At 34.7% G+C, this 24529-nt stretch overlaps 2 protein-coding genes across 2 annotated transcripts; both read left to right on the forward strand.

The window, feature by feature from the left end:
* The first annotated feature begins 1660 nt into the window (after positions 1 to 1660).
* LOC131856984 (B3 domain-containing protein Os02g0598200-like) lies at positions 1661 to 10904 on the forward strand. Its single transcript, XM_059208961.1, has 5 exons — positions 1661 to 1846; positions 1949 to 2176; positions 10023 to 10217; positions 10307 to 10586; positions 10690 to 10904. The coding sequence occupies exons 1-5, from the start codon at positions 1661 to 1663 to the stop codon at positions 10902 to 10904; spliced, it is 1104 nt and encodes a 367-aa protein (XP_059064944.1).
* LOC131075220 (uncharacterized) lies at positions 10713 to 12359 on the forward strand. The gene is made up of 4 exons (XM_059209390.1): positions 10713 to 10932; positions 11063 to 11178; positions 11453 to 11671; positions 12132 to 12359. Exons 1-4 carry the CDS (start codon positions 10917 to 10919, stop codon positions 12330 to 12332), a joined length of 552 nt encoding a protein of 183 aa, XP_059065373.1. The 5' UTR covers positions 10713 to 10916; the 3' UTR covers positions 12333 to 12359.
* Positions 12360 to 24529: the final 12170 nt, after the last annotated feature.

Here is a 24529-nt window from a genome sequence, read left to right on the forward strand (position 1 = left end):
TTGAATAGACAAGTTATAATTTTAACGATTCCCACCTTGGCAGTAGTACATTTTTCTCCCGGTATAAACAGATAGCTGCTTTTCAAGTTTTGACTTTAAAATTGCTGGGAAAATTGTAGCCGAACACATGCTAGAGCAGAAATTTTAGGGCAACGTGTCACCCATGCATGGGCTTGTAATGCCAGCTCCACACGCGTTGTATGCCTTTAGAAGACCAACACGTCACCTTATTTCAACTCTGTCAGAATCAACATATTAATGTATATTTCCTGACTCTGACAAAACACATTAGGGTATCATTCATCACACAACTCTGGCCATTAATATTATAAAAATGCATCATTCTGTACTAAGTTTGTCCAAAAAGTCCCTTGTCAACATTCTCTGATAAGAATGTGATAGTGTATTTAGTCTCACTCAACCTTCTCTCAATGCTCGTACCGTGGAATATAAATCAACCTCTCATGATAGTGAGATTAAATTCTCTACTTTCTTTAGTTATATAAATATATTTTCAAATCTAAATTAGAAGGTAAGGGTTTAAAAAGCTAAATTAGAAGTTGAGGGTTTACAAAGATGTGAAATAATGCAATGCCGAATTCCCTTCTCTCTTTATATATTAGAAGTAAAGGGTTTATAAAGAGATATTTAACAGGTTAATGATTAGATGTCAAATTTGTATTATACTTTTGTTGCAGTGCGTCAATGGTAAAATTTTAGAAATTCATATAGAATATCAAATCTATGATGTAGATAATAGTTTTGACATTATGTCCAAGGGGTTGAGCTTAACTGGTTAAAACATTGGGTTCTCACTGTGGAGACCCAAGTTCAATTCCCAATAGGGACATCTAAAGAGGAATTCTAAGTTGTGACTCTTGGCTGTCAATAAAATGGGGAAGGTCTAGGGAAAAAAAAAAACAGTTTTGACATTATACCTTTCATTCATTTTAGGAGGATAATCCGGTTGAGGAAGAGGATGATGTGGTAATGGATGAGGCCAATGTAGAGGATGATGGTGACGAAGAGGATGGCATGGTGATGGATGACGCTCATGCAAAGGATGATGCTAACAAAAAGAATGGCTCCACTAATCATGAGGAGGTAGAGAGCGATGCTAGCGATGAGGCCAACAATGAGGGAAAGGCTGATCATAATGAAGAAAAAGTGGGTTTAATATTACAATTACCATATTATTTGTCATTGTTTAAACATTATACATTCAATTCTTTTTCATTATAAACGGTATGTTATTTTATTTTTGGAATTGTTTGTGCAGGTCTCTACTCATCATAGAATTGAACGGGTCGATGGTAGATTATTTTATTTTTGTCAGTATGGTTCATGTTGCATGGGTGTACGATGGAGATTTTGGGATTTGAAAACTTTAAAATTTGCATAGCGCATCAAAGCACAACCTTCCCCTCATTCCACCAGGAAAGCATGGCCGAAAGTCCATAGGACAACAACAAAAACATCCACCTCCTTCACTAGAGAAAATAAGAAAGTATAATGAAAAGAGGAAAAGTGATGTTGACTGCCAATTGAGGTTGCCATATTGTACAAAAAAAGGCATGTAACTGAGCGTAAATGTAGATCACATTGAGTACAAAATTATGAGGAACTCCCTAACAAAGCAAAGGAGGAGGTTGAAGCTGAAATGCAGTCTTACAAAAATAATGAGGAGGAAAGAAGGAAGCAAATAATGGCATTGATAGAAATAAAAAAGTTGAATCGAAAGGTAATGGAGGAGATTGAAGCTAAAATGCAATCTTACAAAAATAATGAGGAGGAAAGAAGGAAACAAGTAATGGCATTGATAGAAAGAAAAAAGTTGGATCAAAAGGTAATTTGCAATTTTACTCTTAAATCATGTTGTTTGGTTAGTTTACTTAAGTGGTTGTATGCATTCAAATTTGATCTAATGTTAACATTCATGGCTTCATAGGTCAATGGTCAACTCCTTGGCAAAGCAAAGGATGAGGTTGAAGCTGAAATGCAGTCTTACGAAAATAATGAGGAAAGAAGGAAGCAAATAATGACATTGATAGAAAGAAAAAAGTTGAATTCAAAGATAATGGAGGAGGTTGACACTGAAATGCAATCTTACAAAAATAATGAGGAAGGAATGAAACAAATATTGGCATTGATAGAAAGAAAAAAGTTGGATGAAAAGGTAATTTTCAATTGTACTCTTAAATCTTGTTGTTTGATTAGTTTAAGTGGTTTTATACATTCAAATTTGATCTAATGTTAACATTCATGGCATCATATGTCAATGGTCAAGAAGGAACTAATGGGCCTTAACAGGTACCATAGTTTTGAGAGAGAAAGCAATTTGTTTTACTGAAATGTTTAAAATGATGCTAAAGATTGTATATTTTGTTGTACATGTTATTCATATCATATTCTAATGGATTTATGTTCAATTGATGTTGCTATCATTGTGCCTTTGGTTGTGTATCTACCTTTTCTCAATATATTTATTGGTCAAATGCAAACATTTGAACTTAATAGATAGCTTATGAATCATCTATAGTTAATTTCACTTATATTACATGTGTAAAATATAATGTGAATCCAAACTGATGCACTTGCCACTTTGATATTTCTATCTTAATATTATTATTCTGCATTTTACATGTTGCTTTTGTAATTGAGGCCAAATGCAACGAATATCAATGATATATTTGTGAAAACAACCTTTGGCAGAATGGGATGGGGAAAAGTAAGTTTAGCTAACACTTAAGATCATGCATGTTCTCAAATTTCATAATCAATTACCTGAAACTTCTCTCGATTCTTAAATTACTTAATTATAATAATTCATTCATTCATTTTAATCCAGCTAACAACATTTCTTTGTACCACGTGCATCTTTTGTCTGCACGGCTCGCGAAGCCTTCAACTTATTACAAACTAATACAAAATCTCTTCAAGAAAATGAAGTCCTAAAGCATGTATTATTGATTAACAAGCAAACTACACTATCAAACCAGTTAAATGCTTATGGATAGGATTATTGATTAACAATTTTCATCAATGGATTTACGGGAAACCTTTGAACTCACCGTTTTAAGGCCTTTGATAAAATACTAAAGTCGATGAAAATTGCCTAAAATTGATTAAAATGGAAACAACAACTTAAATAGGAAATAGTGTGATCCAAAGGCAACTGTCTTTCTGATGTACTGAGCATGTTGCATAAAAAATATTAAAATGGAAACATTTTTCTGATTTTTGGATGTCCAACTGCTATGAACTCTGTTTGCTAAGTTTGTTTGCTAATTTTGTTTGCTAAGTATGGTGTGAAGGCACTATGTTATGTAATGGTTAGATTACATTTGATTCTTAGGTCTTAGTAAGTGTTAGCATCAAGCCTTGTAGCGATGCTAGGGGACCTTAGAGGACATAGATGTTATTATTTTTAGTTGTCTCTACTTGTGCTTAGATAAATTTTTAGATCGTGTTTAATATTATGCTATTCATTATTATAGCTTAATGAGTTAATGTATTTTTAAAATATATAAAAATATATATATATATATATGTTTGTCTTCTTGAGGTTAGTTATTTAGATGAGTTGTCTTCTAGGGTTCCTTTGTAGGGCATTACAAACATAATTGTATGTTCACAAGCCAAATTCAGGACAAGTTTTCACTGATAGTATCATAATTGTAAATGATTTAGATAGTATTTACCTCTTAAAGACAAGGCTTTATTGCAATTATTTCAGCACACAACTTGGAATCTTCATTAATGCAAATGTAGGGACACCTTGAATGGCTATATACACTCGTGTAAATGGGAGAGAGGATAGACAGGGACCTCGAGGACTAGAAGGATGACCTAATCATGCTTTCTCTAAGAACATACAAGTAGCTTATGCTAAGCTAGTGATTTCCATTTCATCTTATAGGAGCCCTATGGTGAGTATCTTCAGGGAAAAACTAGTTATGCCCTTCCACTGAAACAATCACAATATTTGGTCAAAATAATGGGTGGATCTCTACAAAAAGGTTTTTAGTAATTGTTTGAGGAGCAAGACCACATACAAACTCACTAGGACACCCACTACCAGCTCTTACAACCCTTAATGGGCCTTGATGTTCGAAGGCTATCGAACTCATATTGCACCTATGTCATATTCACCCTATAAGATAATATTTGTCTTGCTACTTGTTTATATAGCAGTTGAACAGAAAATCTAGTTTAGTCATTCCTCCTTCTAGGAGTGATCACTTGTTTGAAGAGGCAAGCCTTCTAAAAAAAATAAAATGGATACTACACAGAATGTGCAAGTGCACAAGCAATTCAAGCATATGTTATCTTTAGTGCACTAGATCCAAATATGAGTGAGCTTGAAAAAAACACACATTCTATAAGAACACTAATTCTAAGTATTTTTGTTTGTTTTTATCTTTCAAATACAAACACCAAATGCTAAAGATGAAATATTAGTAGTGAGAAAAACTCACTAATCCATGTAGAAATATAAGACCTTAACTGAAAGCAAGAAATGTAAGAAAAGTCAAAGTACTACCTCACTGTAAATTACTAGTCAAATGTGAAACAACAACATGACAAATGCAAAACTCCAGGTAGACCAATGAAAAAAAAATTGAGTATGGATACAAGAACAATTACAAATGAATGCATAAATTATTGTGAACAGATGCGAATATTTGTCTATGTCTGTCGAAATTTGTCAAAACATTAATTCTAAAATATATCACGAAATTAAAACATTAAGATGGGAATAGGTGATACGTTATAATGCATGGTGTAAGCTAGCAAACACATTTGATAAATAGTAAGGCTTATATTTTTGTCAAATTCATTGAAGATATATTTTGCTTTTATGCATTTGTTGAGCTTACAACTGTTGCCTTGGAATATTTGGTCATATTATGCGAGTCATCCTATTATTGACAAAAAATACATTCTCCTATGCACAAAACATTAGTGAAAATGTTCCAGTAAAAGAACAAAATTGAAACCCTATACCTCAACAAGGCTCATTAAATTCATGGACAAATGCAAAGTTAATTTCACACAAATGCAAACTTTTTTGTTAGACAAATACGACATTGATAATATCATAGATGCACGATCAATTTAATAAATAAGGAATAAATAATATGCAAATGCAAAGATCGCTAGAAAAAATATGAAAATCTAAGTGCGATTGTGAAAATTTGAACTTGCACCTAGAATGTCACAAAAATATAAAAAAATCATAGAGTTGTTGACTTCATGCCAAGTTCACCAAAATTTATATGAGGGCAATCTGTTGATCAGATTGAAAGCACCAAAATATTGAGAAGGGGGGTGAATCAGTATTCCCACAAATTAAAGAAAAAATTTCACCAATTATGACTATCCACAAAAATATCAAACAAACTTGACTAATATAAATCAGTTAATACAAAATAAACATTAAGAACATAACCACAAGATGAACACCGGATTTATACATGGAAAACCCAAATGGGAAAAACCACAGAGAGTGTTAACTCTCAAAAGAATATAACTAGTTATAATTGTGTTTACAAAGGGGTGGCTCATCACCAGATTACAAAAATGGCTCACTGTCAAACTGCTCACTCCAAATATACAAAGAGATGGCTAATTGTCAAAATGCTCACTGCAACTGAAAAGGTTGAACTAAGAAGGTTTGCATGTCCAAATGCATGGAATCAATTCCATGTTTAATCTCAAATTATAAATCACAAACTCTACAGTAGATCCGATTACAGATCTTTGTACAACTATCCCGCAACAAGTCCAGTAAAGAACTACTGCAACACTATTTGCGTTTGCAACTCACTTCACAGATACTGCTATCCTAGTTTCCAAATTTCTTTTGCATATCACACACACCTTCACTCACTCAATCTGTTTCTCCTTTTTTCTTATTCTTCTTCTACTTCTACTTCTGCATTATGCTACTACATATGTATATGTATATATTGGAGGGCACAAATATAAAATAGTGTGTTGGCCAAGCCCAACACATTATCAATATGATTATGTTAGCCTCCGCAAGACTTCTACATGCTTCCTTTACATAATCTGATTGCTAATGCATATACCAAGATTATTAGAAACGGATAGGGTCATCCAAACCCAAGAATACTGACCCATAATCATAGGATCAAGCCCAATATTTAAAAAATGTAGGCTCCATGCGTACCAATAAAACTGCAATACAAAACTCTATGAGATACATCTGATAATTACCAAAACTGCTAACACTGGGATAGGTAACTAATATCAGGATCAATGAGAATACCTAACACCGTGATACCGGGATCAATGAGAACTCAATGAAACCTCTAAATTCATCATCCAAGGTTATCCATATTGCATAATAACTTCTGACCAAAACCGCAACATCTGAACTACACATCCATACTGACTACATACAATCCTTTGATACAATAACAACCATAACATCCATTGCATCCAGACTAATGTCCAAACCTCATATAATGTCTGGTCCAAACTAGATGACTAGTTTGAAATCAATGACAACATTGTTCACACAAGTCTAACAGAATTTACCATTGCTAATTAAATTAATAGGTAGGCAAAAAAAATGAACCTAATTAACAACTTTGATCGTAAGACAATAAGAGTTCGCTAATAAATTTAACAATAAAATGAATCAAATCAAAAAATACTCTATGTTGAATCTTAGCATATCTCTTCTATTGTTCTTTTGCTTCTTGTGGAAAATTGGCTCATAGAGTTGCACTATGAAAAATTTGTAATATTTTGACACAAGAATCCGAAGATAGTGGTTACCAATAATGAAGGACTGAAGTTCAATTCATAGACTTCCTAAATTTTGATGAATGGTTGATATGGATTCAACAACAGAATCGATCTACCATGGAAAATGATTGATACAAAATAGATTAAGAACTCTCAAATTGATTGAAAGTATAACCCATTTGATTGAGTCATGAAGATTAATTGACTTTTTAATGAATTTGATGGGTTCATTAACTAGTTTGATTGATGTGTGGACTAAATTGATTGGTTAGAAGATTGAATTGATTGATCTATTAGAATGAGTTGATTGAAAGTTGACTAGAAGTTAGTGGTAGTTAGAATTTTGACTTTTGATGTAGGAAATTAGAATGAAATGTCATTGATTTGAATTTAAAAATTTTTAAATGTCAAAAGAAATTGAAATTGATGGAAATGAAATGAATTCAAATTTGGATGGAATTTAGTTACTTTGAAATTCAATAAAATAAATTTAGATTAAGGGGACATAGATACAGGCAATTGAATAATTTCTTAATTGAATTTAATTAAATGATAAAGATCATTTAATTCAATTTAATTAAATGATAAAGATCATTTAATTGAATTAGAAATTCAAAATTAATTAAATAATAAAAGTATTTAAATAATTTAAAAGGAGGGTTATTGATTAAATGATTTGGATGGAAATTGAAAAATTATTTTTTGCTAAAAAAGATGAATATTGACTTAGAAAAATAGGATTGGATTAACTAAATAATTAAGATCACTTAATTAATATAGAAGAATAATTAACGATATTAGTAACAGGACAATTTTGAGTGTCTACAAGATTAACAATATTAATTATATGTTATATATGTAAGTATAATAAAAAAATAGAAATATCAAATTATCTTTTGACAATATTCAGCAGATACTTGTTCTTCACAGTGAGCTTGTTAAGACCTCTGAAATCTATGCACAGACACAATGAACCATCTTTCTTGATTTGGGCCTCATCGGATAATCCATGCAAGTTAGAAAACATCTCCTCAATGTCCCAGAAGAAGTTTTCTAATGCCTTGTCATCCCGCTTTCCATCAGATGGCTCGACTAGCAGTGCAGGTTTTGCAGAACCCTATGTACCAGCCGAAGTGAGCAGAGTGTGGTGTAGGGCTTGGCCATCCTTGAAAAATAGGATATCTTCATGCAGCTTTGCAATCGCTTCAAGAGGCATCATTTGTATTCTATGTGACTTCACTGTAACCAGCCTCAAGATTGGTGGTGCGATTGTGAAGATCGCATCCCTCTACAGTCTGTAAGCGTCTCTCAAGGTCGCGAACCCAAGTTCGAGTCCTAGGGTGATGCGTTTGATCTCCTCGACCGGAATGCACTAAGTACCTTGTTTTATTTATTTATTTAAACTTTAAATTTAATTGCAATATCAATTCAAGCTCTGAACCATAACCTTTTTACTAAAATAACCTTTTTACTTTTCTTTAGTTATTAGTCATAGTAATAAAATTATTAAAAGGTTTACTTGGGGGCTATGTTAAGTTCAATAATTTTCTACTTGTGGTTTATTTTCCTATTTTTTAAAAATATTCTTATACACATTTTTATTTGATAAACCTCATTTCTGCTTTATTTATATATATTTTTAATTATTTTTAATAACAAATTTGATGATCATTATCATTATAAATATAAAATATTTTCAATTTTGATATCTCTTGCTGTATTTTCACTTAAATTTTTTTTAAATATAAGTATGCCATGGAGAAGGCCCTATAATGGGGATGGTAGTGGGACACAATTCATCTATTAGTGGAGTACAATAAGTGTCATGTCGATACTTATCCCCAAAAAGATGCTACTAATTTTGAAAAAGCAACCAGATATGTGATGCCACATCAACACACCAATAAACATGACTTAGTGCACAACTACGAGTCTTATTTAATTTTTGGACCATTTTGGACACCTTACGAAAAAGGCATGTGATGTGGCATATTTGACCATGTGGACTTAAAACCAAATTGTTTTAAAAAATTGACATGTAAATATTTGTACAAAATTCAAATTGATTTAAAATATTTAAGACAAATTTTGAGAGGTGTGAAACTAGGGTGCTCCACTATAAGACCCTCTCCCATAATATTTATATTATATTTATACAAATATAGATCATCCCCTTTATAAATATGATATATAAAATAAAACAAAACAGTAACACATCAAAATAATTAATTTTAAAAAATTAATTAGGCTTCCTCCACAAGTGAGTGTAAGTCCCATTGTATGTTATGTTGAATGATTTGTATGTTAGGCATGTCACTAGACAAGGACAATAGCTGTGCTGTCTCTTAGGCCTTGTCGCATTTTGTGTGGTCCATAGGCAATTTAAAAAATGGTGGGTACAGAAGTATTCTATTCTATATTCATCTTGTGGTTATGAACAAAAACAATCTCGGTACTCTATTCTATATTCATCTTTCGTCGCCCACCTTCCAAAACAAAAATCTTTCTGGCAGAACTTCTCAATCGGGCACAATTTACAGGATAGATGGCAGAATATACAACAACTTGGGGTCTTTTATCACATTTAGCAGAGTAAAAACAAGTATTGGAGGGATCTCCATAGTGGTTTTTAAGAAGCAGGGCGTTGCTGCTTTAGATTCATTCATCTCAGTACTCAAATTTAATGTTCACAACTCTTTTCTATCTTCATCTTGTGACTTCCAATTAATATTTCCTCACCCGCTTTCCAAAACGCAAAACCATTCCTTCCATTTGCCATTTGTAATTTTTCAATTGGGCACAATTTACATGATAGTGGGGCACAGAACTCACAACAGATTCAGGACTAAAAGAGTAAATATTGAAGAGACGTGTAATTTTGTCGGCCAAATGATTTGGCAGATAACAATTTCCATGTTGGCAGTGATACATTTTTCTCGCGTTATGAACTCTCAAAAAATTACAGTCGAGCACGTGTCATCCATGCATGCGCTTGTAAAGCCTGCGGCGCACATGCTGTAAGCCTTTAGAAGGCCACCACGTCGCCGCATTTCTTGATTATGATGCAACACATTATAAAATACATCGTTCTCTTCTTCACTCACCGTTGTTATTCTATTTGACATTCCAGGTTGTCTGTTTTCAGATTCTCTGCAAGTTGAGTTTGTCCAAAACTTCCTTTTCGTATATTCATTCATTTAGGAATGCGATAGTGGTTTTACTTCCACTTAACATTCTCTCAGTGCCCAACTCTCTCTCACTCTCTTCTTATACGCTTTGCATCTGAATTTGCCATGGAGATAGAAGAAACGGGAGAGCACTATATGCCGTGCCCAAAATGCAGTCAGAAATGTTATAAAAAACACCGTGAGAAAGAATACTTTGATGGGTCTGCTTCTTTCTTCAAAATTATGCTTGGAGATTTTGCAGAGAAACTGGTAACTCTATACAACATATTTTATTCTTTTTATTTCATGTATACTGTTAAGAATCTGTAAAATCTAATTGTTCATTGTGTTTACCGTAGCGCATTCCTCCGGCTTTTGTTTCCCAGATCATAAATGACCAAGATGAACATATGGTGTTGCAAGGCCCAGATGGGCAGAACTTCAATGTACGGTTATGGCGTTCCATCAAAAAGTTGGAACTTCAACACGGCTGGATAAACTTTGTAAATTATTATGGGCTGGAAGTGGGTGATCTTCTAGTTTTTAAATACATTTCTAAGTCATGCTTTAAAGTCAAGATTTTCGATAAAACATCATGTGAAAAAAATCAAAGAATACAAAGCAAATCTTCATTTCAGGGTAAGAAAAGGTTTTGTTTAAAGTTCCATAACTAATTTATCGAGTTATTTGAATGTATTTTTTGAACAGAATGGGAATAATATAAAGTGATTTTTTGTTGCAGGCAATTCATCACATAACCCTGGACATTCTTTCGCATCTGAGAAGCATGGGACAATGGAATCTGATGCTACTTTTATATCAGATAAACCCTCTTGTACACTGGCTATCAAATATCATGAGCGTAGTTTAAATCAACAAATAGACAGTAAACTGCTGATTGATCTGGATTCTGATGAAAAAGACAACCCTGAGTTTCAGGCGGTGACTGAAATTTAAAGAACAAAAAGGATGCCTCCCTTCCTCGGTGAGTAAAAGTTTGTCTAAAACAATAGAGCCTTTTAAATTTTTAAGTGTTTTAACTAACTAATGGAGTTGCATTTGAACTGTATTTTTTAGTAGGATCGGTATAATAATAAAGTGAATTTTTATTGCAGGCAATTCATCCTCTCATAAGCACGTGAGATTGGAGTCTGTTGCTCCTTTCAAATCAGATAAACCCTTTTGTACAATGGATCTGAAATCGTGGAATGTAAATCAACCTCATGTGCTAGTGAGATCGAATTCTCTACTTTCTTTAGTTATGTATTCTCAAATCTAAATTAGAAGTAGAGGGTTTACAAGGAGGTATTTAACACGTTAGTAATTTGCAATGTATAGAGATGCCCAATTTGTGTTAGTCTTGTGCTGCAATGTTCAATAGTGATGCCCAATTTGTGTTAGTCTTGTGTTGCAATGTTCAATAGTGATGTTTTAGAAATTGATTTAGAAATATTAAATTTCTGAAGGAGATAAAGTTTTGACATTATATCTTTCATTCACTTTAGGAGGATAATCAGACTGAGGAAGGGGATGACGAAGCAGATGGCCTAGCAATGAATGACGCCAATGAAGAGGAAAATGGTGACAGAGAGGATGGCATGGCGATAGATGAGGTTGATGAAGAAGAAGATAAAGAGGATGGATCCACTAATCATGAGGTGGTAGAGAGCAAGGCTAACGATGAGGCTGACAATGGGGGAAACGCTGATCCTAAGGAAGAAAAGGTGGATTTATTATTACAATTATTGTTTTATTTGCTATTTCTTTTTTAAAGGGGTACAAATTTATTAATCACAAAGAACAAATACAACAACACAAGACTGGAGGCCTAGCCAACCATTAAACTACCCTATTCTTGTCCAATTTAATCTAATACACTAGAAAGATCCAAAGGCAAAGAACTCTTGTCAACAATATTCCATCCCTCTGAAAAATCATATGCCCACTTAGCCAAACAATTTGCTACACAATTCCATTGTCAAGGAAACTGAGAAACTATCAAAAAACTTGAGCTATCCATCAATTAACCCCATCCAACAGCTTCACAGTCAACAAAGAAACCATCAAATGTGAATCAGATTCACAGATAACCCTTCTCAAACCCTGAGCATAATCTCTCTGTACAGCGTACCAAATAGATAGAACTTCCATTAAATTATTTTATTTTTGAAATTGTTTGTGTAGGTCTCTACTCATCATAGAACTGAACGATGTGATAGCAGATTACTTTATTTTTGTGAGTATGATTCATGTTGTGTGGGAGTAAGGCAGAGATTTTGGAATTTAAAAAGCCTCAATGCACATAGGGCATCGAAGCACAACCTTCCCTTCATTCCACCAGGAAGGCGTGGCCGAAAGCCCATAGTACAACGAAAACATCAATAGGTAATTTGCAATTGTACTCTTAAATAATGTTGTCAGATTAGTTTACTTAAGTGGTTGTATGCATCTGAATTTGACCTGATGTTAACATTCATGGCATCATAGGTCAATGGTCAAGAAGGAACTAATGGGCTTTAGCAGGTACCATAGTTTCAAGAGAGAAAGCAATTTGTTTTACTGGAATGTTTAAAATAAGGCTAAAGATTCTATATTATATTGTCTTAAATTTCATATTTCTCCTCTCGATTTGTAATGTTTAACATTTTATTTTTTTCCATCACAGGAACTTTGCAAGGCAGCAAAGATGTTACACAAGAAGAAGTAGGTTTTCCTCAAAACTTTTGAATAAGGCTAAAGAGTGTAAAAAGATAGTTTGAGGTGTTGTACACTTCCACAATTTTCTGAGGGCCTTTGTTCACTAGACAGTGTAGGAGATAGTTTAGGGGATAATGAGAAGAGTTGGTAATTGTACTTCTCTATTCCTTGTCAATTAGTAATTTGAACATTATAGTGTTGAGAATTTATGATGAAATTTTAATTATTTGGTATGTTGGAACAATATGAAAATTTACATTTCACTTGACAATTTAATATGCTTTCTAACTTCCTTCTTGCATCACTCTGGCTTTCCTCCTTTTAACATGACCTTCACAACTTATAGATCCTACATGTACATGTTATTCATATTGTATTGTGGTGGATTTTCATACAATAGATGCTAATGTCATTGTGCCTTTGTTGTTGTATCTACCTTTTCGTAATGTGATTGTTGGTTAAATGCAAACATTTGAACTTAATACATATCTTATAGTTAAAATCACTTATAATGCATTTGTACAATATAATTCTAGCTGATACACTTGCCACTCTGATATTTCTATCATATTATTTTACTGAATTTAAATGTTTCTTTTGTAATTGAGAGGTAAAATGCAACGAATATCAATAATATATTTGTAAAGACGACCTTTAGAGGAATGGGATGGAGAAAAAGATGGAAAGGGAAAGAGGAAGAGTTCTGAAAAATTTAGCACCAATGACAATATTGAAAGAAAAACCTGCAATGCAAACAGTCAAATAAAGGGGTTTTAAAACAGAGCGAACACTTAAACCATGAAACGTTCTCAAACTTCAAACTTCATAATCAATTACCGGAAACTTCTTTTGATCCTTAAATTACTTAATTATAATAATTCATTATTCATTCTAACCCGGCTGACAACATTTCTTTGTACCTTGAAAAATAGCATTCATTGAAGCAATGTGCTTTGATTACAAACTATCACAAAATATTTTCAAGAAAATGAAATCCTAAAGCATGCATTACATGCATGCAATTACAAGCAAACTACGCTATTAAACCAGTTAAATGCTCATGGATAGGATTAATTACCGAGCAGAGGCTTAACTCAATTTCTGCAACTCATTTGATTTGAGTTCAAGAAGGCACGGTAGAAGAAATTCCATTACCGAGCAGAGGCTTAACTAAATTTCTGCAACTCATTTGATTTGAGTTCAAGAAGGCATGGTAGAAGAAATTCCAGTATCTCGGCTTCTGCTGATACTCATCAAATCCCCATTCTCTGACCGTTTTAAAACCTTTGATAAAAGAGTAAAGTCGAGGAAAACTGAAAAAAAATCGATTGAAATGGAAACAACCACCAAAAAAAGAAAATAAGGCAACTGTCTTTCTGATTTATAGAGTATGCTGCATAAAAATTTTTAAAATGGAAACATCTTTCTGATTTTTTGATGTCCAACTGCTGTGAACTGATGTTTCCTGAGCTAAACTGCAGTCCGATCCGGGGCAGATTTGAAATTGTTTGATGTCCAACTACTGTGAACTGCAGATTTGAAATTGTAATATCATGGATTGCAATGTTCGTGGGGTATATTTATTCACCCTATTCTTTATATTAAACTTATCCTATGTTCCTTATATTTATGAATGAATATATCCTATAGTCTTTGAATCTGGAATTTGATGGTCTGAAGGGCATATTCGTACAAACTGCCCAATTATTAGTCGCAGGAACCAAAAGCATAACTCAGCTGGGACCTTTGTTAACCCTAATAATATTAATGACCTAAATTCTTCATCTCCTCACTCTGCTAATGTGGTCTCCGAAGTTCCTGCTCCCACTCCTAATGAACTTAACCCTCTCAAGCCCGATCTCGCACCATCGGCCCCTGAGCATCTCATCCCTGGCTCCGGCCCTCCACTTGACCTTGTGGAACTGCCCTCTGAGGGTTTTCTGCTTGTTACCTCGAGAAAACGGAGGCGTAAAACTACTCCTCTCAATGCCCTAAACCATAGCCGTTCAAATACCATCCAATTGGCCTCTAATCATAAACCCCAGGACCCTCCTCAATCCCCTATCAATTCTGTGGTTAAAAATATGGTCAAAAACTTAGAAAACCCCAATCATGGTGATGATGATGCTAACATTTGTAATAACCCTGCAATGATCCTTAGATCCAGAACCCCCTTACAATCGGTCTCCTCTTCACTTGCAGGTTGTATTATTGATACTAGCACCATCAACCCATCGACTGCATCTACGCTCAGAGAGCTAGAGGATATTCATATTATAGAAGTTATTTATGCAAATAAAGGCTTGGATGAAATTAGATCTAGCACTTTGCTCCTTGGCTTTCCAGGCTCCCAGTTGTCTAGATCTGGCATAAGAGGAAATTTTGTTATTAGAACTGAGCCTCCCAAAAACAATGAAGATGATGAGGACCTTATGAAAGGTTACTCCCTAAATAAAAAGAAAGGTAGCCCTGTGGGCTCCAAAAATAGGAAGAAGCTTGGAGATCAACACAGACTCCCTACCAGCCCCCCCTTAAATCCTCCTCTTTAATGAAGTACATATCATGGAACATTCGAGGCCTTGAGTCGCCTGATAGAAAATTTGTTATTAAAAGGTTTCTGGACTGTCATAAAAACCTAGACTGTCTGATGTTACAAGAACTTAAATCTGTTGGGTTCTCCCTCGACACTACTCTTGACTTGATTTGGAGAGATGCAATCAAAATCTGCACCAACCACCTGAGAGGAAAGGGAGGTGTTGGTCTTCTAATTGCCCCTAAATGGTCAATGTACCTCAAGGATAAAGGAACCTCCCCCTGTAATAGAGTGGCCTGGGTTACCCTAGATGTTAAAGGAACTTGCTTTGGCATATGCTCCATATATGCATCTAATGATTACAAGGAAAGAATATCCCTCTGGAATTGGCTAACATCCCTCCCAAATATCCCTTGGGTCATCGCTGGAGACTTTAATATGACTAAATCCTAGGATGACAAGGTTGGGGGACTTCCGTTTGAATGGAAATCCTCAGAAAAACCTCACTGGGACAAGTGTAAACAACATCTGCAATTGTTTGACCCCTTGGAAGGCACTAAACCTGATACACCCAATCTATGGCACACCTGGTGCAATTTTCAGCAAAACACTAATAGGATCTACTCTAGGCTAGATAGATTCTATGCTAATAAGGACTTCTTCTCCTTTTCCCCCAATCAATCTAGGAATACAGTTGCAGTCTTACCAACTACCCTATCTAATCACTTCCCCATTCTAGCCATCATTAATATCAGGAATGCCATCACCCCTAGCCACCCTTGCTATAAGAAGTTTTTGCTTAACACCTGCTTGCTGCAAGATGAGGAAGTTCTTAATGCCATCAAGATAGTTAGACTCTTCAATTTGCAACCCCATCTCCCCCATTCCCACATCTCAGATGGCAGAGGAATATCTCATCCTGGCAGAAACTTCTCCAAACCATTGGCCAGAAAAAAGCCAAGGACTTTAGGTTCATAGAAAAAACCCGTACCCTTCTGCTTCACTCCCTGGAGCATGAAATCCAACTGCGGCCCTCTTCTCCTACCTTGGCCAAACAAGTCTCCGAGGCTAGAAATATCCTCAGAAAACACCAGCAAGTTAAAATTAGAGGTGCCTTCATTAGAGCTCGTAACCACTGGCTCCAGTTTGGTGATAACGACTCCAAAATATTCTTTAATCTCCTCAAGCATAAATAGATCAGAGAAAGAATAGACAAAATAACGGTAGATAATAAGGATCTCCTAGATCTCAATGATATCAAGGAAGCCTTTGAAATATTTTACAAGAGTCTGTTTACCTTAGAGGATAATGAGGCCTCAGTAGATGCTCGTGCCAAGTGTAGGACCATTATACCTAATAGAATCTCTGAGGATGAAGCTAGCCTCCTCAAAACTAAGCTAACCGTGTGAGAAATTAAGGATGCCATTAAGGCTCTCAAGGATAACAAGGCCCCAGGCCCTGATGGACTTCCTGCTGAATTCTACAAAACCAACATTGACTAGATCTCCAATGACCTCTATGACATCTGCAATGAGGCCCTTAACACTGGTAGCTTGGGGGAATTCATAAACAGGGGCATCATTAATCTTATTCCAAAAGAGGGGGATAAAGCCCTCATTAAGAATTGGAGGCCAATCACCCTCCTCAACTTCTCCTACAAAATCTTAGCCAAAGCCTTAGCCTCTTGCCTTGAGAAGATCCTCCCCAAATTCATCTACTCTACCCAAATAGGACTCATTAAAGGCAGATACATCTTGGAGAATCTTGTAACGAGCTTGGAATCCATGGAATGGACCAGAACCTCAAACCAAGACACCGCCATGTTCCTTGTTGACTTTGAGAAAGCTTATGATAGGGTGGAATGGGACTTCATCCTCATGATGCTCTCCGCCTTTGGCTTCCCTAGTGAGTTCTGTAATTATGTTTGGATCCTCCTCAAGGACACATCTACCCTAGTTGAAGTCAATGGGATCCTCTCCCAGCCTATTCCTCTGTCTAGGTCAATTAGGTAGGGCTGCCCCCTTGCCCCTACTTTGTTTGTCATTGCATCAGATGCCCTATATTATCTCCTCAGAGATGACACCTTATCCCCTCGTGTCCTTAGTTATTAATATATAATAACTAAATATAATATAGTATTCTAATTTATAAGATTAATATAAAATATAAATTGATTTAGAATATTTTTAAAATAGAAGTTTCTAGGTTATTAATTTTTAGATTTGTTTCTTATATGAATTTAGAAATTTATTTGAATTGTAAGATTAAATTTAATATTTTTTAATATAAAATACATAATTATCATTGTTTTCTACTTATGTAAAAATATTTCAATATAAAAGGTTTTTTACAAAATTCTTCATATTAAATATTATTTAAAAATTTATATTTTCTTTAAAATGTCAAATGAAATGCATTCAAATGACCAAACTATCATAGAATTGTCATATGACAACGAGGGATTACAATTAAATTCTACGTCTAGTCCTTATATTTCGTCTAAATTGGGTACCAAATTTTAAATTTTATATATTGAATTAATTTAGAATTTCTTTATGTGTAAAAATAAATAGATTACATTAATAAAATGGTACATTAATTTAAAATTCTATATATTTATTTAATTTACAATTTCTTTATGTTTAAAAATAAATAGATTACATTAACATAAACATCTCAAGTAAGAATATATAATCAATTAAACCATGAATTTTTGAATGGTCGCTTAATTTTACAAAAATAAAATATTTAAAGTTGAGCTATCTATCCATTTAATGGAAAAGTAAAATAAAAGGTTTAAAAAATAAGCTAAACCATTTAATGGAAAAAATATATCCATTTAGTCAATTTCACATGACAAGATAGAATTAATGATAATGCTAAACGTTGCTCAACAATCTCCCCCTTTGGAAAAAAAATTACAATGAGGAGAAGTGAAGCATCTAGAGCTAGTGTTTTATTAGGCGAGGGAGATGCAGGGGAGTATGATGGCAAGGTAGATGTTGATGAGGAGAGTTGGTTACTATGGTTCTTGTTTCTTGTTTTGTATGTGGTGATGTGTTGCCCTTCTAACAAAATGGTGTAAGGGAAATCTTGCCATGTTTTTATCTACCTCTATTGGGTGGAAGGTAATCTATGGATGGTTGGGTTGCAACCATATTTTTTTGACTCTATTCTTGTGGGCTGATGTGGCTTTGTTCCTTAAGATCCTATGGCACTAGGTTGCAGTCTATTTTGGGGCTCATTCAATGCCAACCACTACACTTTGTGGTCTTGTTGCACCTCTTTTTGGTTCACGTTGTGGATCTGGCCCTTTCCCCTTCTGGGTTTGGCAACCTATTGCATTTGTTGGGGATGATATGTGTGGGTACTCCTTTTGGAAAAAGTGTTGTCCAAGAGCTAGTATATCAACTGGGCCATGTAGCAAACATTTCCCTAGTTTTTTTTGGTTCTCCATCTATAAGGAATCTAGGGTTGTGACCCTAGGGTTTGATGATGGGGTTGGGAGGTTTCGAGATTCATCTTTGTAGGTCCTTGTGAAAGACAGTTGCTCCCTTTGGAGGTGGTTCTTCACCACCAACTGTGGGAAGGCTTTGGACATGTGTTGAGGGCTAGTTACCTTATGGGTGTTTAACCAGACTTGCTTCTAGGGTGAACTTTGGTTTCCTTGTTTGGATGCTACTCTTTTTTTGGGTCCCTGCTAATGCCCCCAACTCTCCCCTTCTTATGGAGTGGTTTTACAGGTCAATTAGCTCAAGGCCTACTGATTGAAGATTCAAAATGGATGTTCTTTCTGTGGGGTTTCTATTTCATAAAAAATAGATTTTTTAAGGTGATCCATGTATCTATTGAGGTGGTGGACATGGTATTTTGTTTGTAGGTTTTTCTACAAATCAACGGTTCAAGAACAACATTCAAAATCCTATGAGTTTTTTAAGTTAGTCCATTTAAGGATTACTTTGTTTAATGTTTTTTTATAATGGCTACATGCTTATTTTTTTCTCAAGTTCGTTAGGTGTCTCTAAATTATTGTTTTTTCCCTCCTTGTTGAAGTAGTAAGGTGGTCTTACTAGTAAAAGGTTGTGGGAAGCCCTTCAAAATCTATTGTGTTTCAACTATTCCCTTTGCTGCATTAGCTATACTCTAAGGGGATTTTTCAAGAAGATAGTTCGATGTTCCTTCCAAAACCACTTTCCCCATGCTATTGTGTATCAGGCCCTTTCCCCTTCTGGGTTTGGCAACCTATTGCATTTGTTGGGGATGATATGTGTGGGTACTCCTTTTGGAAATAGTGTTGTCCAAGAGCTAGTAGATCAACTGGGGCATGTAGCAAACATTTCCCTAGTTGTTTTTGGTTCTCCATCCTTAAGGAATCTAGGGTTGTGACCCTAGGGTTTGATGATGGGGTTGGGAGGTTTCGAGATTCATCTTTGTAGGTCCTTGTGAAAGATGGTTGCTCCCTTTGGAGGTGGTTCTTCACCACCAACTGTGGGAAGGCTTTGGACATGTGTTGAGGGCTAGTTACCTTATGGGTGTTTAACCAAACTTGCTTCTAGGGTGAACTTTGGTTTCCTTGTTTGGATGCTACTCTTTTCTTGGGTCCCTGCTAATGCCCCCAACTCTCCCCTTCTTATGGAGTGCTTTTAGAGGTCAATTAGCTCAAGGTCTACTTATTGAAGATTCAAAATGGATGTTCTTTCTATGGGGTTTCTATTTCGTAAAAAATAGATTTGTTGAGGTGATCCATTTATCTGTTGAGGTGGTGGACATGTTATTTTGTTTGTAGGTTTTTCTACAAATCAAAGGTTCAAGAACAACTTTCAAAATCCTATGAGTTTTTTGAGTTAGTCCATTTAAGGGTTACTTTGTTTAATATTTTTTTATAATGGCTACATGCTTATTTTTTTCTCAAGTTCATTGGGTGTCTCTGAATTGTTGTGGTTTCCCTCCTTGTTGAAGTGGTAAGGTGGTCCTACTAGTAAAAGGTTGTGGGAACCCTTTCAAAATCTATTGTTTTTCAACTATTCCCTTCGCTGCATCGACTATACTCTAAGGGGATTTTTCAAGAAGATGGTTCGATGTTCCTTCCAAAACCCCTTTGCTCTAATTATGTAATTTTATTGTGTTAGGACCCTTGTTCCCACCGAGATGGCCTCATTGCTTGTGAGTTTCTCCCCTTTGTGTTCATGTGTGGTAGTTTTGTAATGCCTTGGGCGTCTCCTAGTTTTAATTAATTAAAACATGACAAGATAGAATTACTATCAGTCTCATCTTATGGTTTTTTATGGAAATTCTAATCTTAATCTTAAACTTAATCATAATACTAATTAAAACCATAACATTAATGCTAATTCAAAAACTAATTTCACCCATTAATTTTAATTTTAACTCAAAGCCAGAACACTAATTCTAACCAATAACCTTAAATTTTACTCAAACCCGAAAACCATTCTAGTACTAACCAAAATCTATATTCTAACCTTAATCAATTTTTTAAATGGGAACTCTAATTTTAACTCTATCATAATTCTTAGATTAACTATGTAATACTAATCTTAATTAAAATTTTAATTTAAAGATTAACTTTAATAGTAGGGTTCAGGTTAGAATTAAGGTTAGGATTAAATTGAAAATAGATTCCAATTGAGACACCAACATATTGAATGCTTCCACATGCTTTGTAATCCATCCACCATCTTCCATTATCAAGGGATACAATTTATTTCTCAATAAAATCTAATTCAATAAATAAATGCCTTGATACATCTCACTAAGCTTTCTTCCATAGCTTATTTCCAAAGGTCTCTTAATGGACACTGATTATAATATAGTCTACCAAACACAATCCAATTAGACTCTTATGTTTACAGCTAATAATATCATACTAAGTAGTCATAGTAGGATCTATAGGTGTTGCAACCTTCAAATCAAAAACATCCCACAAATCTTGATATATTATCAAATCCTCCATCTTCAGCTTCCACATCTCAAAATTACTTCCAAATAAATTATCCACCTCTATTCTCCTTTATGAACATGCAATCTAAAAAAATCTGCAACAAGATCAAAAGTATCTTCTACACAACCTCCCACTCGAATCTAAATATGTTCAAAAAACCCAAAAACCCACAATGGAAACCAAAGATGATTAAGCTTTGATATCATTTGTAAGGAAATTAAGTAGTATAATAGCTTCCTACACTAATCTTGAGAAGACGGTAATGAAAAAATTTCACAAATCTTTATTACAGTTATAAAAACTTAATAGAAATAAACATAAATAGCATGCATACTATAGACACCTAAAAATGTCTCATTGATCATGTACTTCCAACACAACCTACAAAGGAGATGAACCAAATCCAACCAAAGCAGGCAAGATCACCCCTGTCATCTAAATCTTCATCCTCTTCACCATTTGCATCTTCTCCAAAAACCCTAGCCCCCCCTCTCCTCTCACACATTTTTTTGGGACAATGTCTCTTTGTTGTTAATGGGCAATGTTAATGTATTATTCATTAGAACCTTATTAGCAATAGTTTATATCTCTTTTTTTTTGCTATTTTTGGTAATTTGTAAGACAATTTCAACAATTGCAAACTGTTCCATCAATGCCCTCCCATATTTATGTATTATTCTTCTTTATATTCAATAACATAAAATTTCGTCTTTGTCATTTCCATTCTATTGAAATCCTAATCTAACATGTTTAATATTGTTTCTATGATTGGATATTGTAGGAAAATGAGAAACGGTCTTTTATTATTTATCTAAATTAATTCCTACCTTTTCTTCAATTTCTATTAATGATTTCACACTACAAAATATAAGTTTAACTTTAATTAAATATATATAATATATATATATATATATATATATATATATATATATATATAGAGAGAGAGAGAGAGAGAGAGAGAGAGAGAGATTCACAAATAAATTTTCAACATCTTCAACACAATTTTTTTCTATTTGTAATCCAACTAGGTATCGTATTTTTTTAATTTTAATTTAAACCTTATATTTAATTACAATTTCAATTCAAGTTGTAAATCATAGTCTTTACTATTGTTTAGTTATTAGAAATTGTCATTAGGCTAGTACTATTGCAATCGGTTGCATGCAATTTTCATTAACTCGTTATTATTAAATTGCTTTTCCACCAATTATATCTATGACTTTTTTGTTTCGATGCTTTTTAAAAAAAAAAACAACAGTTAAGCTAAATGATTTTTAAGTTTTTAATTTATTGAAATTGTTTTTCTTGAATCTAAATGGCTCAAATAATTTGCATCTTATTACAGGTTGCAACGAAGGGCAATACTACTTATTCTTCTCCCAATGAGAAACATATAATTTTTCCATGACCAGGGATAGATCTTGAGGAACTTCCAGAGGGGGAGAAAGATGAGATAAGCACGTGATTTCATTATCCTTCACTCTTATTTTATTTTGGGTATTTTTGCATTTGTCCTACTCATGGGACACCTAATGTTCTAAGGCGAGGATCTTAGTACCTCCATCTTGAAAAGCCTCCTAAAGCTACGTTTGTGCGATCCTGCTCTTGGTGTAATAATCCCTTTATATCCTAGAATTTCTTCTCAGTCTATTCCAAGTTACTCTACATCTCGCATGTTTCTATTTAAAAGTTTTCTCTATCCTCAGAAAGTGTGACTTGTGCTTCGCTCACCTACCGAGCATATTCTTCCTGCAGCAAATATCTCACAACTAAGCTTGAATTTGGGTAGAATCTCTTGAAGCTGATTTCAGCTGTTGTATCTCTTGCCCCCTCTCCTACAATTCTTTCAGTGCCACATTCCTCATTGCCTCTTTCCCTTTCAATTGAGAACTCACGTTGTTCAAGGCAGATTGCAACTTCCCTTTTTTAGAATTGGCTTGAGTTAACAAGCCCTACAAGCGGTTTATTTGAACACTTCTATCTTTGTCCTCCTTCCTTTGAGTATCCAAAGATTCTTTGAGGTGGATGAGCTCTTCTTGCATCTTGTCTAGGCCACTATTTTCCTCACTGAAATGTATCTGCACACAGAGTTGAGCTGGCTTAGCACCATCCTTATCCTTTCTCTTATGTACCCGGTTAACCCATGTAGATTTAGAGTAAGTAACTTGTTGATAATAAGTATTCGGGGCCAAAATGGCTTGACTTGCAAACGCTTAGATGGTATAGGGGAAATGGAAAACAAGGCCATCAAAAGTGGTTTGAATGGGATGTGCTAGCATGGTTGGGGAGAACAATGGTACAAAGGGAGAGGCTACTGAAAGAGTAGGATCAACGGATGTTGTACTGACATTTGGGGGAGGACTGGACTCTCCAAAATCAAGCCTAAGCGAAATAGCAGTTGTAGCAGAAATTTGCAAGAAAAAAAAATTGTAGGAAATACGACATCAAGGGCAGGGAGCAAAGAAATGACCTATAATGATGCAACTTGGGGTGCAACTGACGTTTCAGTGGGGGCTAATGTAAGAGTAGTAGGGACCTAAGAAGACATTTATGCAACTTGGGGCACTGAGGAAACCATAGGGACTCGAGAAGATGAATCGTTCTTTGCTGAACCCAAATATTGTTTATTCTTGGAAGGGGAATCGGGTATTTGCTTTTCAGTTGATCTCTTGGTGGCTTGGGAACGGGGCTTCTAAACTGAGCTAATGAGAGAAATTCAAATGTCAGCTCCGGAACCTTGCTCTTCTACATTTATAACATTTTTCTTCTGAGGTTGGGCCTCCTTGAGGGAGGAGTCCTCACATGGGGACTCATCACTTGTCTCTTCTTTTGACTTGTTATGATTACGCCATTATTTCTCAAAATGCTCATCAAAAGGGGCATTCCCCAGATTAGCCCTAGGTTGATTCATCTCTTGGCGGTATATCCAAAAGCTATTTCTCTTCTTCCTCGTCCAAAAATCATTTTTCATGGCTTGCAACATGTTCCAAGGAATAGACTTAGCCAGATTGTGGCTTTGAAAGATAGGGTAAAATGGCAACCATGGGGGGCGCTCAATGATAGGAAAGTCACTAGGACCCACATAAAGTCTTGGGTCATTCACCGACAAGTCTGAAAATAGGTATACATAATAAGTGGTTATTAATATGGGGCTCCAGGTGGACACAAGGATTTTGTTTCCTAACTCATCATGAGTAGCCAAAGGCATGAATTGACTAAAGAAAAGAAAATTTTGGTGTACGAATAAATGAACTAGGAATGAGGTGAATGAGGCAAACCTGAACCATCGTGATTGCTCAAATTTGACCAACTACCTCACCATTTCTCTGGCTATCAACACAAGGAAGTCAAAATGGAATGGCTCCTTCTACTTCCGACATTTGAACAAGAAAC

Source organism: Cryptomeria japonica, chromosome 7, assembly GCF_030272615.1.
Source record: "Cryptomeria japonica chromosome 7, Sugi_1.0, whole genome shotgun sequence".
Lineage (NCBI taxonomy): Eukaryota > Viridiplantae > Streptophyta > Pinopsida > Cupressales > Cupressaceae > Cryptomeria > Cryptomeria japonica.